This window comes from Anopheles maculipalpis, chromosome 3RL (genome assembly GCF_943734695.1).
Source record: "Anopheles maculipalpis chromosome 3RL, idAnoMacuDA_375_x, whole genome shotgun sequence".
NCBI classification, from domain to species: Eukaryota; Metazoa; Arthropoda; class Insecta; order Diptera; family Culicidae; genus Anopheles; species Anopheles maculipalpis.
Window position 1 is genome coordinate 1900016 of NC_064872.1, and position 17530 is coordinate 1917545.

Sequence of the window (17530 nt, forward strand, 5' to 3'; positions counted from 1 at the left end):
TAAACATAACAATTATACATGCAATCAATCATTTAACGGATGAATTTCACTCTTAAACAAATAATGGCGCAATTGCGAGAATTTTTTTGCGAATAAATAAAATTACTACTACGCATGAAAAGACTAAAATTTTAAAATCATTATCATGCAACACCACGATAGCAGTAGAATAAATTATTAATTGCGACGGTTAAAATTCTTTACACACAAAACTAAAACTACATTCCCCCAAACGAAAGCGGCTTCAACTGATTCAACACAACACGGGAACTCGGGGGATCTGGATGCTGTTCTCACTGTTTTTTTTTTTTCTGTAGCGAATGATTCAAACTGTCTATTCTTGGTTTGCTTGCTTGTTTGAGCTTGCTGTTGCGCCATTAATGACATATTTCGCTCTAGTAGTTCATCTTCGCTCTCCGGCATTGTAACAATGTTCGCTTTTGACCAGAAAAGCGAACCGGAAAGCAAGATTTTCATCCAACTGAGTAATACTATTTTTTTAAACAATGTCTTAATCTTCCCATCTCACTTCGTATCCTTCATCCGCGGCCTTATTCTTTGAATAGTCACAAATCTACAAACCACCATTCAGCATTCCGGTAAAGTTCGCTTAATTGGCACACAGTCTCTGCTCTGCTATCTAAATATGTTTAGGTATAAATTAAAACGTTACAATCAATTTTTAGACTTAAATTCTAACTGGTTTTTTGACGGGCAGGAAAAAGGTACTTTTTGATGCTTAAACGCTAGCTGCGCTACCATTAAAGAGCCTCCTAATCTCAGGAATCACCTTTCTGAGAGGCTTGTTATCCATTCCGTCGGGCTTCCACGAACAATTTCACCTTAAATATCCTTCTCTTACGGAAAAAAATTATCGTTTCAAGCGAAAGCTTTCGAGCCAGTAGCATGATCCTTCTGGACCAAGGCAGTTACCAGTCGATCAATCTTTGGGACAAGGATATGTCTTGCATCCCTTGAAGGGTTTAACCTCTCAATTGACTGACCCTGTGAGGAGACAAGGGCCACTAGCCCGTTATTTATCTAGATCAAAAGGAAATTTCGATAATTGTTCGGAGAGCATCTCCAGCGGCGTGTTAAGGGGCGGTAGATTGTTAATTGTTTTCAGCTCCGGTATAGGAATGTTAAGCTGTAATGATAAAAATGTTGTAATGATCAAACAAGTTTGGTTGAACATTACAAGCACAACATACGTACAATTTCAGGGGAATCAGAAAACAAAGTATTGCGGTCCAGACCTTGTAAAGAATCGCTCCAGATAGGATCCAGCCAGAAGGGAAGATTCTGCAGAAAATAATAAATAATTATTTAGCTTATTATGACGGCTCCGTGCATATTGTCAGAAAAAATAAATACAATTGAATAAATTCATCAATAAGGAAATCATACTCAAACCCACCAATTCCGTTGGTGTATCCGGTTTCGGTGGTTCCCAGCAGGCAGATACCACATCCTTAACGGTGTTCCAGTAGTCAAATGATTCCTTTATGTTTCCGTCATTCCTCCAACCAACAACAGACTTCTGCTGCTGAGAGGGCCGATTCGATAGCAGCAACTGACCCGTTGAATGCTCCAACAGCCCTTTACTTCCCATTACGGATTTAGGCTGACAGCCAAACTGGAAAACGTCCGATGACAACTGATCTTGAGGAAAGTTTGAACGAAACTGATTACCGTAGTTTGTTGAGCTCATTAAATCCTGGACTCCAACAAAACGATTTTGCGCTGGTCGAATATTTTCCTTATCCACAGGAACACCGAATCCATCAGACTTTTGTGGTTCAATTGAAGGTCCTTGAGCCATTGGAGGAAACAACGTTGAAGCGTTAGAGCCGTTATTGCGGGGACCATAGTTATTGGGCATCAGTACATTCTGAACGCGATTGTTCGGGAAGTACGTATTGGAAGACGCTTGGGATGTTGCTTGCAATGGCTGTGGACCCTGAGGTTGCTGCAAACATTTAAACAGAGGCGTAGCGTGTTCCGACCCGAGAGATTGGCGGTGATACTGAGGATTGGATGTGTTCCGGAATGGTGCCGAGACATCTTTAGAATAACATCCTCCTCCTCCGGCAGGAGCCGGAGCACATTGAAATCGGCTGCTATCGTTGGCTGCAAGATTGCCAGTTTGTCCCAAATTCACCTGCGATGTAGGACCCTTTAGGGACGAACTATCTTGAGAGCCATACCATGCCTTGGATACTGCAACAGTAAAGTAATGTTAATAGTAGTTCTCTAAAGCTCTAGTGATCTAATTTACTTACAAATACAGTCGCGATTAAGTTCTATGTCACTTTTATCACTAATAACAGAACAATTGCCGACCGCCACAAACACATCGGAAAATGCATTCAGCACCGTTACCAGATTAGGATATCCTGAAGTGGAAATGAGCCATGCATAAGAAAATTATTAATCATGTCGCGCCATGCGCTCTACTAACCGAATTCGAAGCACGTTCCCAGCGATACATTCATTGCCAGCTTCAGGTCATACACACTGATCGATGTGCGTTGTTTGACCACTTGTACCATTCGCATGACAAACTTCATCAACGCCGTCAACGTTACGGAATGTAAGCCCTTATCCATTTCGATCTGCCGTCATTGTAAACAAAACAACAAATTAAAAGAGCGGATAGACATTTAATGACGGTAATCGTTGCATCAATGCAACGCATACACAAGCACCGGCACTCCGAACATGGAATGCTAATGTGTCCTCTTACCGTCAACGCATGCTTCATACTGCAAATGTTTTTCTCGTTCAGGAACTCGTTAAACCGCAAGTGATAACTTCGCATAAGTTCCGACAACGACACATGAGCTTTACGAAACTCCATCAACACCATACAGACTGCGTACGTGTGCATCCGGAACGCAGGATCTTCTAAATGTGAGATCACCATGTACTCGCCGCCTGATTCGAATACTTCCGTGTACGGTAGAGCCTTTATCGCATCGTACATGTTGCTAAATCCCAGACAGCTTGGCTGCAGTTGATATCCGTACTGGTTCTTGTGGATGTGCAGAATAGTGCTCAGTCGTACGACGGAGCACAGTTTTCCGGTGTATGCCTTGATTATTTCCTGCACCTGCTCGGCAAAGATTCGAAGTGCTACCTGATAGTTGAGATAGATCTTGCGATCCTCATCATTGGTTTGTTCCATCTGAGGGAGGAAAATGAGCTGTATGTTGACTGACTGGAAATGTTATGTTTACTTTAATGAACCTTACCTCCACAATTCCAGTGATGGCTTCGAGCAGATCCGCCAGCTTCAACAGTCCATAATCACTTAACCGACATTGATATCCAAAGTGGTAATGGTACGACCGGACAAACTTCTTGAACAGGATCGAAAACTGAGGTGCCTTCCGGAACAGCTCCACTACTTCGCCAGCAAAAACGCTCGTCTTGTCCAGCTCGGTGAGTGTTTGTTTGCGCTTCACGATCGAAATCATCACATCGCTATCGCTTAGCAATTTTGTTGTGATGGCATTACTGTACATAAGCCCATCCACCATGTCGAAAATATTGCACACACCGTAATCGGTAACATCGAATGGGCGATTCTGTACATGCGCAAATACCATTGACAGCTGTGACAAAAGAATCGATTTATTTGTCCGGTTACGCAAAATCTTGAGCAGATCGTTTGTGAACCGACGGATCTGGGTGCGGTGGGTTAGTGTTATGTGACGATTTTCGCCATCTCCCATCACTTGTACAACAGGCGATAGTGCTTCGAACAGTTCGATTAGTCGCGTGTAACCGTAATCTGCAACGCGACACTGTTTCCCAAAATGATTATGATAGGCAGGTATAAAGCGGGTAAATTTCATGGTCGATTTCGGCGACATCTTAATCAGCTCGACTACTTCGCGAGAAATTTGCTGCAGAAATTCGTTGCAAGGACTCTTAGGCATGTAGCGCAAATTGACGGACCAAGCATCTGTGGGAACAAAATGTAGTAAGACATTAGCAAACTCTCTTAGTACGTTTGCACAATCATGGATGGTTTTTTTTTTAACAAAAAAGGTGCTATAGATAGTTCAGTTGCTAATGATCATTTTACGAAAATTAAGTAAAATTATACCTAGTATAAGTATCGAAATCAGCTTTTTACAAAGTGGACATGAAAGTGGTTTTATATTATTGGCGGCCACTATGTATCCTAATTAACTTACCATCGTTATCCTTGGTCGAGTTTTGTTCGTGCTCCATCCACGAAAGTACCTTTATTCCGTAGCGGTTGTTCGCTATTTGGACACCTCGGATGCAGCACAGCAAATGTTCCAACGGCACCCCATTATCATCCGGGAGTATCTTTACCCGCATCTCGTGCTCGATGCAGTACAGAATGCTTGCAACAGGTATATCATTTTTGTGTGACTTTAACAAAGAATACACGATCGCCTGTAGCTGATTGATCGACATCATAACGTTCGGCAGCGGTTCAATCTCCTGCTCTGCCCAGCCTTTATCTTTCTCCTGCTTAAAATGCTGCATACAGTACGGTACGCTATGGTGCGACGTCTCCACCAGTGAGCTGCTCTTCAACGAGTCGATCATTGCCGGTTGCAGGGAGATATGCTTCTCTTCGTTCTTGTCAAGCGTAATTGTGCACACATCCGGCATACGGTAAAGATCCAGTACGCTTATCGACGATTTGAAGCGTGATTGAAACAGCTCTCGGAAACGATTAATGGGTAGACTGCAGAAGGGGACATCCTTAAGCAAGCCGGCCACCTGGCACCGGAGTGCTGAGCATTCGGCCGAGGAGGGATCCTTAATGTACGACACGACCATACGCTTGTGACCGATCTTCTTTCGATGCAGATTAGCAACTACTTGCTTGGCACACTGTAAGGAAGCAGATTAACAAAAAATATAAATTATCTGATCTGGAGAGAGAAGCCAAGTCCACCACGAACGAACCTGTGCCGTGGGAACTTTCACCTTCGCCAGCGAAGGACTCTCAATCGTCAGCGAAATAACCGGCGTAATGGGTTTTAGCTGACACATTAAAAATTGGTGCATTTTATGCTCTTCGATAGTCGAATCCAGGTTGCTAATTTGCAGCACCACCATCTCCTTCTGGTCGGGTGGTTCGATCCCCGATCCTGGACCCCCTCCCCCCGGCAATACTATTGAGGGCAGCAGTGGCTGCACGGAAGGCGTTGGTGGTGGTGGTGGTCCTGCTTGATCTTGCGCTGCGATCGGTGATACCGACAAACCTGACGATCCGGAACACGTTCCGAGGCTACTGTTGCTTGTGCTGCTTGCCATGCTACCACTGTCGGTGGAGTAGTTGCTCTGGTGCGGACTACTGCATCCACTCTGGTTGCTGCTGAAGAACGTGGAATTCTTACCCGAGTCGGAATAGCTGCTACTGTTGAGCGAAGAGTTCAATGACTTATTAACCGGCAGTTGACAGACGCTACTGCTGGTGTTGCTGCTACTGGCGCTGGTGCTTGCTGATTGAAATGGTAACGATGGATGCTGCGACTGTTGCTGTGAATGTGGAGCCAGCAGCGGCTGTGGCAGGTTACTATGATTTGTTCCTACTGTGTAGTTGCTAGGACCCATGTTGATATTTCCACCGAATTGATGATTTGGATACGGGGCGTAGCGCTGCTTCGGAAAGCAGTTGCCGTACATTTGCGGCACATAGGGTGTGGATTGCTTCATGTTAGAATAAATTGGGAAAGCAGTTAAGCCGGATGCGCTTACATTGGGACTGTTGTAAAATGGAGGCTGCTAATGGGTGTACGAACCTGATAATAATTATAATACTTCATATTATACCCTCCACCCTGACCGTTGCTGTACGAATGCCGCATATTGTACATCTTGGTATTTTCCACCGCCAAGTTTGCCACCAGATCCGGGAAGGATTGCCTATCGTAGTACGTGTTGGCGTTACTCTTATGCATGGTCAGAAAAGGAAGCGATCGAGGAAGACGATCAAGGAAGATGCGGCTTTCTACAATGGACGAAAAATGCGTTGAATGAGACACCATTTTGGAAGCATTCAGTGTGCTTCAACAGGCCCACTTTTAAGGCAAACTTACCCAGAACGAAAATCAAATAGTTACTAAATCGGAGCTCTCAAGCGCTTCTTTCTCTAAAGAACCGTTTATCCGGATCTTTCTATATTATTCTAGTTGACTAAATACGGGTTTCCTTTAGACTAAATACGCTTGATCCGTACAAGCGCACCAACACACAGCTACGATCACTACACGCACCTAAGTCTCGATAGACTACTGGCGGGAAAAAAAACCTTTAATCGCTTTGGTTTTTGATACTGACGGCGCGACTAACGAACGCGGGTAGTTTAACAGTACGGAACACGATTAAAATGACTTCATAACTATAAAGAACAATCTAAAATTGCCGCACTTGATAAGCGGACGAGTTAAAAGCGTACAGAACTCCTTGCAAACACACACACACACACGGCTTGACGACGCAGAGACGCACTATACAATCCTCGATCACAATACAACGTGACAATTCTACACGGAACAAAAGGGCACAATGGATACGAGTCGAGGGCGGCAACTTATATTAGCGTTGATACAACATTTAAAAATGAAAAGCCTTAAAAATAGTTCAACTACTCAAGCAAGCGCCGCGTTGCTCCCGTGAATGCCAACGAAGCAATGTCCTCCTGGCGGATGATCTGCAGCAGGACAGTGTCGCGATTGGGTGATCGTTCGAACCAACACAAACGAGAGCGTGTGAATGTCAAACTTAACAGGTGCGGCTATTTTAGTATGCTCGATGCAATATTGCAAATTGAAGCTACTGCTGTCAGTCTGCTGGCACAGAGATAGCAAGCGGTAGTCGTTTACACCATAGTTATGGGTTCGAATCTCATCCAGATCTGGCCCAGAAAGGGATTTTTTCTTATAAAGAGAATTTAGGTTTTCGATAATTTATTAGAAGTCGAGCTACATTCTATCATGCTAGGATAGATGACAAATCCCATCGAATGCCATTCCGCCTTTATCACGATGTAGTTATGTTTATTGTTACAAAAAAAAAACGAGCGAGTTTCGTTTATTTTAGACATCGCATCCAGTTGCGAACACGAAGAAACAGGTATCAAATCCCATCAGAAACTGTTCCTCCTCTCTCCATACGGACTGCCTTGCGATCATGAAAAACTTTCATAGGTCAACGGCGAACTAAAAAGATTGGAAATTGCTGACCCACTTCCGTTGCTGTTGCTGACCTAAACTCCTTGCTCAAAGTACTTTCTTCTAGACGAGCAGGAACATTGCAGCCGCTTTGTTGTGATCCAAGGTCGATCGAAACGTGCAATAAAGTTGTCAAAAAGATCTCCTATTGATCGCGCTATGTTCCCGCCTCTCTTGTCAACGAAAATGGGCTTGCTGGGCTCGTTTGTGCGCAAAACAAGTCGTCGTAAGGTTGTAATAAAACCTTTTTTTACGGAGGGCTTCTTCTCATTTCCTACCTACATCAGCACAATAGGTGTGCGGTGCCTATTAGCTCCGATGTTTCCAATTGTTCATCGGTTCATTAGGGGGTGATAATCTCGTCGGAACTATCAACAATTTAACGCCACATAATACGCGCGTCTTTACGCCTTTGATCTTCGTAAGTCGAAACCCCCCGGTATGCGTGTGTGCACCCAACGGGTTCCTTATCGATGGACGATCGATTGCCCATAGGCTTCATCTCGTCAATATATTCCGGCATCATGTTTGCGTGAATTACCGGGCAGCGAAGTCATCACTCCACCAAGGTGGTCAGCTTTACATACACACCGAATATTTAAAAGAAAAACCTCCCGAAACACAATGTCGGCAAAGGCGGCCTCGAGGTGACTTACGGATTTTTGGGGGCTTGCGGGCGCTTATCGTCTCGTTTATCGTTTTATTGGCTTTGCTTCCCGGTGCTTCCATCGATGTGGTTTTCGCTCTCACAGTGATGAATTAATCAAAATCTATTGGTGCTCACTGAGATCTTAATCGAACCGAGCGGTGAAAACATTCGGCTTGATGAAGCTGTGTAGCTAGGCCGGCTTTGCTCCTTTGCTGCAGGAGAAAGATGTCCGCCGGAATGGTTCATCTACCAATATTTGTTTCCCATGCAACCGCATTTCGCGGGCATGTGGATTGAGTTCAAAACAGGCCGCCAATCTTACCACCGGGAAAGAGTGTATTGATCGAATGATAATTTTAATATCCCGTTGGTGTGATATCCCTCCGGTGCGTTTTCGTAAACGTATCCGTAATGTACCAGCAATGGAAAAAAACAGGTAGAAAGGGTATCGATCATACTAAACATAAAAATCCTCAAAAAAGCTGAAAGCGCTTGGATCAAAGAATTCGTTGTGTGCTCACGATTCATCCGAACGCTCCACCCTTGCTTCTTTGAGGATCATAAATTTTACGCTTCGCTAAACATCAAACCGAAGTCATCCTTTCCCCCTTACTAACCAAATAAAATGAATCCTGAAGAATTGACCCTTAAAAACGGTGGCACGCGTCGACGGTAGAACGTGGTCGAAGCGTAGAACAAAATAAAAACTGCAGTCAGTACCCGTCAGTATCAGTCACTCTCTCTCTCTCTCTCTCTCTCTCTCTCTCTCTCTCTCTCTCTCTCTCTCTCTTCCGTGTCCGGTTCTGGTCTGCTGATTCGCAAACAGGGGACGATGGGCTCCTACATGTCCTTGCCCTCATGCAAAGAGATCAATTTGGAATCGTGTTTATCGAGCAATTCGATCTGGTTAATGTCGATTCATTCAGGAAATAACCGTTTCCTACATTTTCCTCCTGCAATAATACCACTTTGGTGCTGTTGGTTGTAAGAATTTCGCTTTGCAAATCTTGCACTCGAAAGCTGTCCAACGGAAATTAATCCCTTTTTTAAATAGCATCAATTAAGAACGTTCAAATACTCCTACACCTTTCGTCCATTATCGGGACACGAATTGAGCTTTTTCTTCCGCGAACTATTTCAGACAATAAATAAATGATACGCCCAGTGTGAAACTTATTGGAATGTAAGATGAGTGACTGCAAATAGATAATCCTTGCACAACTTTTCGCCTTCGCCGACAGAATGATTCCCAAACCGGCAGCCAGCAAACGTTGGTGTAGCATTTTGCGGTTGAAAAATCGTTCCATTATTCATGAATTTCGATTTCGAGGACGAGCTGTGGCAAGAGTTGCACGCTGATCGTCAACTGTCAGGACTGACCGGATGTAGTGGGCGAGCAGGACAACCAGCATTCCTTGGGTACAACGAAATCGACTGGTAAAAATCGCACTTGACAGCTATACAAGCAACTCTCTTCAAGTGATCGTATTTTTCGTTATTTTGCTGGAAGCTGGAAGGTGAAATCACTCGATGGTGTAATCGGATTGGAATTCAATTTGCATCATCATCGGTCTTAGTGCGCGGGTGGCGCACCGATAACGATGTCGTACGAAAAGCGTTTTTCAGATATTTAAAAGAGGTTTGGCGTTTGGTTCTACAGCAAATCAATTTCACAATGGTGACCCCGTCTGTCGGGATGTGTTTGTACTTTGTCTCGAATCGAAACTGTTTTATACTTAAGTGAGCAAAAATGTTATTTAAAACTATTCGAAGATTTCCTCTGTTTTTCCTTTTTGTTGAATTTTATTCGTTAATCCAAGAATATTTCCATTCCTAACAAGAACGGAGAAGATTTTGGAAGTATTTTCACTAAACATCTTTTCACTTTCCTATACAACACCGTCTCTACATTCATATACTTATCAGATAACGGAAAAGGCATCTCTACTCCAATAAACGTTAGGCTCATCGGACCATAACCTACAAATGCACAACCCACAGTCATGAATATTCAATTGTCCAAATATCGCACCCAACAAATACGCCACAGCAGCAGCTGCCGTATCTTAGCTTTTCCTTTAATTTAAACACCATTAAAGGAGCCCATCTTCTTCAAAGGACTCCTACATCTTCTTCATCAAACGCCACAAACATTCCCTACACGGATGGATACATTTTCCCTTTCGTTATAAAATCTTGAGATCTGTTTTAAAAGCATTATTCTCCCTCGTGAAAAAAATAGGACTCAACGAAGCGAAAGGGACGCCCTAATAAGGATGGCTTCCGTCCCGGTACATCCCTGCCGCAGGATCACGATCGTTATGGTTGATGGTGCACTATGCGCCTCGCTCGCTTACTGGAGCGATACATGCACCGCGGTGCTAGGGAGGCTCTAATTATGACCCTAGCACGTCAGAAGGACAACAGTTGGTCAGCACACGCACAAGCTCGACTTTAGATCGATCGCTGTACCGATCGTGATCCCTCGGTAAAAAAATTAACAACTGTGTGTCTTCTCCCTCTTATGTAGGTCGGTCGGATGGACGAGTCAGTTAGGGACCAAAATCATAGGGCTCGGTAACAAAACGGTACGCTACTCAGCCAACTGTCCAACGGGCACACGTGCGCATGGGTGAATCCTGTTCCAATACACCACCGTCTGTTTGATATGGTTCATTACCTGTCATCAATCCCGTACCCATTGGCGCAGGACGACACAGCGGACGACGTCCACGGAATCGGAACTGCATTGAGCGGGTTGATTGTATTGATTGATTGTAAAACTGTCGTCGATAATTGAATTTGCCGTCATAAAAATTGAAAATTTATGATCCCCGCACGAGCTTGTGCAGATGGTGATGTGACCACAGGAAGCCACACATACCGTCACACAAATGGAGAAAACAACAATGAGGAAAACACAACCTCATCGAATCCCCTTTTGCCGATCGAACGAATTACCGTATCGAATGTAAACAAGCTAATAACATTCGTAATACGATAGCTAATCCTTGGTGGGGTGGGGTGATGGTGGCTAATCAATTGGACGTGGACGTTGTCGATGTTGTTCAAAAGTTCGTTTTCCCTCCCCTGGAGTGGACCAACAATGCGGCAGAACCGTAAAGTGTTTTACGGGTTCAGGCGAGAGGGTTTTATGGTTGTACCAAGCCAGCGGGTCCTCGACATTCCATAAGCGAAAATGTAGGTGAAAATCTGTCTAGTCACGTAGGGCTAATCAACCGAGGGAATAAAAAAGAACCAAGACCACCTAAACAGTTAATGAGTTCGTTGTCAATTTGATGTCCTTTTCCCGATAATGGGCGTACGGTTGACGACGAGGGTAAATGATCTCTTTAATAAAAAGAGCCACAACAGGATGTAAATGTTGAAAAAAAATTGATAACTAAAAACAAAGGTGAGTTTGCATAAATTATTGTAAAACAAAGATAAAAGTAACGGAAAGGCATCTTTTGCGTGCTTTTCAAAGGTGGTTCAGTCTAATTATTTACAGATTTTTTTATGAAACAACTTCACATTCAAGAGGAAACACAATTCCTTTTTTCTGGCTTTTCTTTCCCTTTCGAAATACTCTCAAAATGGTAGTTAACACCTACTGTCTAACGGCACGCGCTTCCAAAACTATTCAACTGCTTGCTCCTGGCGTTCGTCCTTTTTCAACCCGACACGTGCTCACTGTTAGTCAACGCGGAAGAATGTAGCGTAATTTTGGTTTTCTCGTCTGTCTCTCCCTATCGTAAGTGAATGTGGCCAAAGGGGAAGAACATTGTAGAAAACAAGGGATCTCAAGACAGATGTTGCAAGACTTTGAAGCCTTACGGGCGACTGTGAAGTTGCACAAGTAGAGGTACTGGTGGAGGTGTGCGAACTGACCAAGCGACCAACGCCGTGAAGCATGGAAAGGGCTTTGTGTTGTATATTTGTATGTTGATCGTGGAGTCAGATAGAAACTCGAAGGAGAGAGTGGAAGACTTGCTTCAATTTTTTAAAGAAATTGTCCTTCTTTTGTCCTACACTTAACCTCCTCTAGAATCTCCATCAGATATTTGACTTTATTCCAAGCCACACTTCATTTCCTTCCAGAGATAATGGAAGTCCTTGCACAACAATCTCGCCTCACCACCACAGACACAGAAGAAACAGTTCTACGCTCGGGACGAAAAAACAAGGACATTCAATCACAGGGAGTGCCATGTCATCGATAAACGATTGTTGTCCCATTCGCGTATTAATTTTCCCACATTTCTTCTCCGGTTGTCAATATTCGATCGAAACGGAAATCAGCACCTAAGCCGGCCGGATTATGCTCACCGTTCAATCTGTCCAATGCTCTATCATCGCATTCCCTTACACCGTGGTGTTCGTGGTAATAGAGGACGGAGAAAAAAAAATGTCCACCGTTTAGATTGTTGTTGTGTCGCGTACTTTCGCACCCACAAGAAAGTTGGCCCTCGCTCCACAGAATGAATCGAATCGATCTCCAAAAAGACGAACGTCTTTCCTGAGCAACACAAACATAATGCGATTATCTGTTGAATGTCTCCGGCAGACGTGTCTTTGCTACATCTTCAGCCTTCACACTACCTTCTTCGGGAAAAGTTTCTGGCTCCCTGTGGCAGCTGACAAAGGTCTCACGACCAAACATCTCCCTGTCTCTCGCCCCATTCATCCCTCGAAGGACATCTGAAAGTTAATGTCCGAGATTAAAATCGGTGTGGCGCTGCAAATCGGCCGTGCGGAAATGTTGTGCCGCACGTTACGGTTCATTAATGAGCGAATGGATAAACCAATTAAGGGGAGCAAAAAAAAACAGGAAGCAATGGAAAACTGGCCCGTGATCTACCGAGCCAGTACTGGATAATAATCCGTTTATGATGGGAAACGCTCTACGGCGTGGTACGAATTTCGTTGCCGGAATGTTAATGCCTTTGGTACAGACTTTGATGTTGATAAAGAGTAGTAGATACTGATTTTACTTCAGCATAAATGTGACTGATAAATGCTCACGATTATGTCCTTAAATCTAGGATCCTATAAATTAATTCCACGGGTTAAGTAATTCGTTTCGTTAAAGTATTTATTTAGCTTCCGATCTTCCTTGCTCGATTTTGGCTCATCTTTACTGCTCTTCGTCCCTTTTTTTGTTTGTATCCTTTCTTCTTTTAGTGTCCACTTTTCGACACGTGCGAGGAATAATGTTCTTCCGCTTGCACACATTACCTTTCCAGGAAGGGATTCTGATCGCGTGCTCTCCCTCTCATTCTCTCTCTCTTTATCTGCTGTTCGCTTTGTGGTTAAATTGAACATGTGCGTGTCCTACAAGTCCAAACAGTTCCGGCTTCCTAGAGGGGTGCAAAGTTTAAAAAATAACCCCCTTTCAGCAATACATGAGGGGTCATGATAGAGAAGCGATCCTTCCGCAGGGACGATCCTCGCACTGTTGTTCCCGTCGGGTCAACATACCGACGCAGTTCTCTCGTGTCGGCCGTTCTGTGCAGATCAAGGCATTCTGAAGTGCGTGTAGAAGTGTTCTGTGGAGCAGCAGCGGATTAAATAACTGAACTGCCAAGATGGAGCACTACACGCTTGGTATTGATAGGTTGAGCTCGTACAACACGATCGATGCGACTACCGGTGCTACGTATCTGGCCCATCATTATCCAACGCCAGATACATCGCTGTGTCGAAGCAGCTACAGCGCATCGTCACCCGGAACAAGTCCTACGGCGTCTGGCCCAGATCTAAGCCACACCAACTTTGGACTGTCCTTCGCAGATGTTATGTTCGATGGCGAATCGTTTGTGCAAATAAACTCGTCTGATCTTCAAATCTTTGGTTCCGGTGCAGCCCTTCACAACGCAACAGTGGAAACGGCGGACTTCTCCAAACAAAATTTGCCCACCTCTCTCTACTCAACGCCAGTGCCAAATTGTGGAAAGGAGGCCAACTCTTGCTCCACACCAACATCTCCCCCCGTTAGCTGCAATACAAATTCACGACGGCTGTATAAATCACGCAAATCCATCTCATCGATGGTTGGCAAGGATCGCAAGAAGGATTGTACTCCGCCAAGTCCAACTGTACTTAAAAAGCGACGGCTGGCTGCGAATGCTCGCGAACGGAAGCGTATGAACAGCCTGAATGTAGCGTTTGATCGGCTGCGGGAAATCGTACCCTCACTCGGACCGGATCATAAGCTGTCCAAGTTTGAAACACTTCAAATGGCACAAACGTACATCAATGCGCTGAGTGATCTGCTGGAACGTGGCGCCGATGCGACAACATACAGTCTCTTCGATAGTCTCGACTCGGGTGTTAACGATACGAACAATAACAGTAGCAGTGAAAATGGCCACCGGAACGATAGTAATGCGAACGAGATACTGTTGAGAGACGAAGAATCTTTGGACGATCGATTCATGGACATTGGATATGCGTAACTGTCGGTTGTTTCGAGTAGAGCAGATTGATGTTGCTTAAGAAGTGTTTAAAAGTACAAGTGATATTACTTAACTTCACGGAAATACGTTCCAGTTTTTAGTGATCGTGAAGTGAGTACGCAAAACAGTACAAGATGGCAGGGGGGAGTGCTCTAGTCCTAAGCGTTCGTTTATCTTTATGGTTTCCTCTGGGGAATTCAGCTATATTGTATTACATATTATAAAAAAGCATGAGTGTGTACTGTTTGAATCTGATAATAATAAAAATAAAGCAAGTTCGTCAGTAACAAGGACTCTCTGAGTATTTTAAAAATTTTTTAGTTAAATGTCATTTAAATTTTGAATATATGAATGCTTCGAGCTGATGTATGCCGTCCCAAAAAATCACACCCTAACCATGAATCATGTCGCAAATATTAATTTCTCTACCTCTCCAACCATTACGACGTGGAGGCCCTTGCACTCGAAATTAGCTAACCGACTTTAGGGATTCAGTACTGTTAATTGAAAAAGCTCCCACATCCGTACGCGTACGATGTGGTCGTTCCCACTGGATACGAGCTGTAGCATTCAATCAGCTCATATCCGGAAGATAAGTAACAAAACTCGCACCTCACGATCGATATCCACATTCCAGCCAATTTCAGTGCCTGAATGGAATTGGCCTCGTTCAGCACGTCCAACGCGCGCACACACATACACCGCGAGCTAGTTCCGGATATTGATTCTGACGTTTGTTTGTGTCCAGTTCTATATATCGTTGGTGTGGCGGTATGAGTTTTTAAAAAATTCGCTTAAAGCGTACTGGCTCTGCTGTTGCCCTGCAGCCATTATAATTGACCCTTCGATATCGTCCCATACAGTCGCTCGACTGTAGCGGTATGGTTCCGTGCAGTTCCCATGGAATGCTTCTTTTTTTTCGGAAGTACCATCGCCCACCGGAGCGGAAGTTAGTTCGGGTGTTTTGTTGTTCCGCTTTGCGCCGTTGTCCACTGCTGGATGTGGTCGAGGGTGTTCTGTTTTTAGCCGCGTCATTCCATGGAACGGGCCCGCTGACGGTTGAAGGAAATGTGAGGAATTTCAATAACACTTGCAACTCAGTAGAAGAGTTGTTTGAACTGAACCGCGTGTCTTGGGAAGCAAGATTGAGCAATTTCTTCTCCTGCTGCGGACGAGTCCAGACGAGGTTTTGGTTCGGAATGTTACAAATGCTTGAGATGTATTTGGGCAAACAAAGCAAAAGGGGAGAGTTTGAAAGGATTACTACGGTGGAAGGGGGGTGCGAGTTGGCAGATTTGTAGATATTTTCGGGAAAATAAGGCTACTTGCTGGCTACTTACAGGCTATTGGTGATGAGAACTTTAGGAGTGGTTTGGCTTGAAATTTGAAGAGGTTGAGCCTTAAATTTCAATTATCTTAACACCCTTATCAACTTCTGTAGTACCATTTTGAACTCAATATTAACCAAATTGATAAATCTTTTGAATGGCCCGTAGGGCTTAATGCGGAAGAAAGCAATATTTCTTAAGGGCCTTTGTTATCTTTTCTCATACAAAAGATTATCATCACAACTCCGACCGGTAAAAAAATGTTGCACGAAAAGTCAAGCACCATAACGCGCCAATCTGTGTGTGTGTGTGTGTGTGTGTGTGTGTGTGTGTGTGTGTGTGTGTTATGATTCCGTTTCACCAATCGGATTGCTGTTGTTATGGCAGATTACGTGAACTATTTCAACATACCATACCTTCCGGTACGACGCGACGCATTGCAAAGAATCAATATTTCTCTATCGGCTTTTCCGAGGACTTTTCTTCGCTAATACAAACACCGCACCATCCGATTGGGGCTGCTTGTTCGCGCTTGTCAGAGAAGCTGCTCCACTCGAACCGTCTCTCGCACAGGACTTATTGCGAAGATTTGTTTGTGATGCTCTTCACGTTTTCCTTGCTCCAGATGCGTCCGTTCAGATCGCGACTACGACTTCGGACCAGTTGTTGGAACCCCAGAATGTCAGTGACTTCCTTCGTCATTTTTGCGTGATGTTACAATAGCTCCTACCGACCACCCACTCGTAGTTTTAAAACCGGTGTATGTACGCTTTCACTGAAGAAATCATAGCAAACATATCCGAACACGCGGTATGACAAGCAAGTTTCTTCTCAAAACCAACGCCTACTCCGTTAGAATTGTGTACTTTGTCAAAAGGATATGATCGAGAGCGATGGGACGAGCTTTTACACATGCTGTGGTGGATGGGCTAGGAAACATGTGCTGCGTGACGAAGAAAAGTAAACCGGGTGCAGTCAATGAGTACTAGATTACATATCAATTTCCATCGGAGATCGTTTGACAGGAGAGCGTATTATCAATGTCAACGTCGGAAAGCAGACGTTGACTTGTTGACGTCACACACTACCATCAACACGCCCGTCGTGTTGGTTATTTTTAGTGATAACCACAATGCAAAGGTGCTCTTTGTGATTGGAATAAAACAAACTGATCAAATCGTTCGCTTTCATGATGTTCTGATGATGATCGAAGCTTATTCATGTTAGCTTTGTATATACTGGAATTGTATATACTACCTTAGATATTCTAGGATTGGAATCTAATCTTAAAGTACGGATATTCGATTAGGAAAAAGCATAGGAATTGAATGTGAGGTGAGGAATTAAAGATCTAGATAACACAAACCTGAAAATCTCGCCAGTGTGCAATGTTGGGATATCCAATGGAGATTACAGGAGGAAAGCTAGAACATCGATGTAACCGAGAAGGAGACCATCAGCGAATGAGGAGACAAGACAACGGGTCCTCGTAATCTCCAACTGGTGGTCGGAAAAGTCAGAAATCACATTTTTTCTATAAATTAAGTGTCCTTCTACACCGAGTATGCCCGGGGTAAAGCAAAGAATTTGATTCCTGAGGAACTCTTTCGTTTCTAAGAACCAAGATAACCTCTACAACTGTTTCGAGTCGGAATTAGAATCATTTAAATGCCTTTACATAATTTATCTCTCTACCACAAACGCTAAAGTTCATTGAACTACTTTGCTGCATCCTAAATAACAGTTTCAAATTCCCATCATATTCTCCCAAAGTGCGAAATTCGGATAAAAAAATCCTCCCAAATACCCACGTAACGCAAATGATATAATTTCCTTGGTAGAATACATGTTAGAAACAGGATGATCACA

The 17530-nt window shown here is 43.9% G+C and overlaps 3 protein-coding genes across 3 annotated transcripts in view; 1 reads left to right on the forward strand and 2 right to left on the reverse strand.

The window, feature by feature from the left end:
• The window catches only part of LOC126564716 (enolase), a 111973-nt gene that overhangs the window by 39849 nt on the left and 54594 nt on the right, over positions 1–17530 (reverse strand). The gene's annotated exons all lie outside the window — the stretch shown is intronic.
• Positions 1034–5994, reverse strand: LOC126563862 (meiosis regulator and mRNA stability factor 1). Its single transcript, XM_050220641.1, has 10 exons — positions 5796–5994; positions 4957–5703; positions 4206–4881; positions 3255–3970; positions 2747–3187; positions 2462–2615; positions 2283–2396; positions 1418–2220; positions 1216–1302; positions 1034–1147 (listed from the first exon to the last, which is right to left on the reverse strand). Exons 1-10 carry the CDS (start codon positions 5952–5954, stop codon positions 1034–1036), a joined length of 4011 nt encoding a protein of 1336 aa, XP_050076598.1. The 5' UTR covers positions 5955–5994.
• On the forward strand, positions 13464–14343 carry LOC126565162 (achaete-scute complex protein T8-like). The gene has a single exon (XM_050222310.1). It carries the CDS (start codon positions 13464–13466, stop codon positions 14331–14333), a length of 870 nt encoding a protein of 289 aa, XP_050078267.1. The 3' UTR covers positions 14334–14343.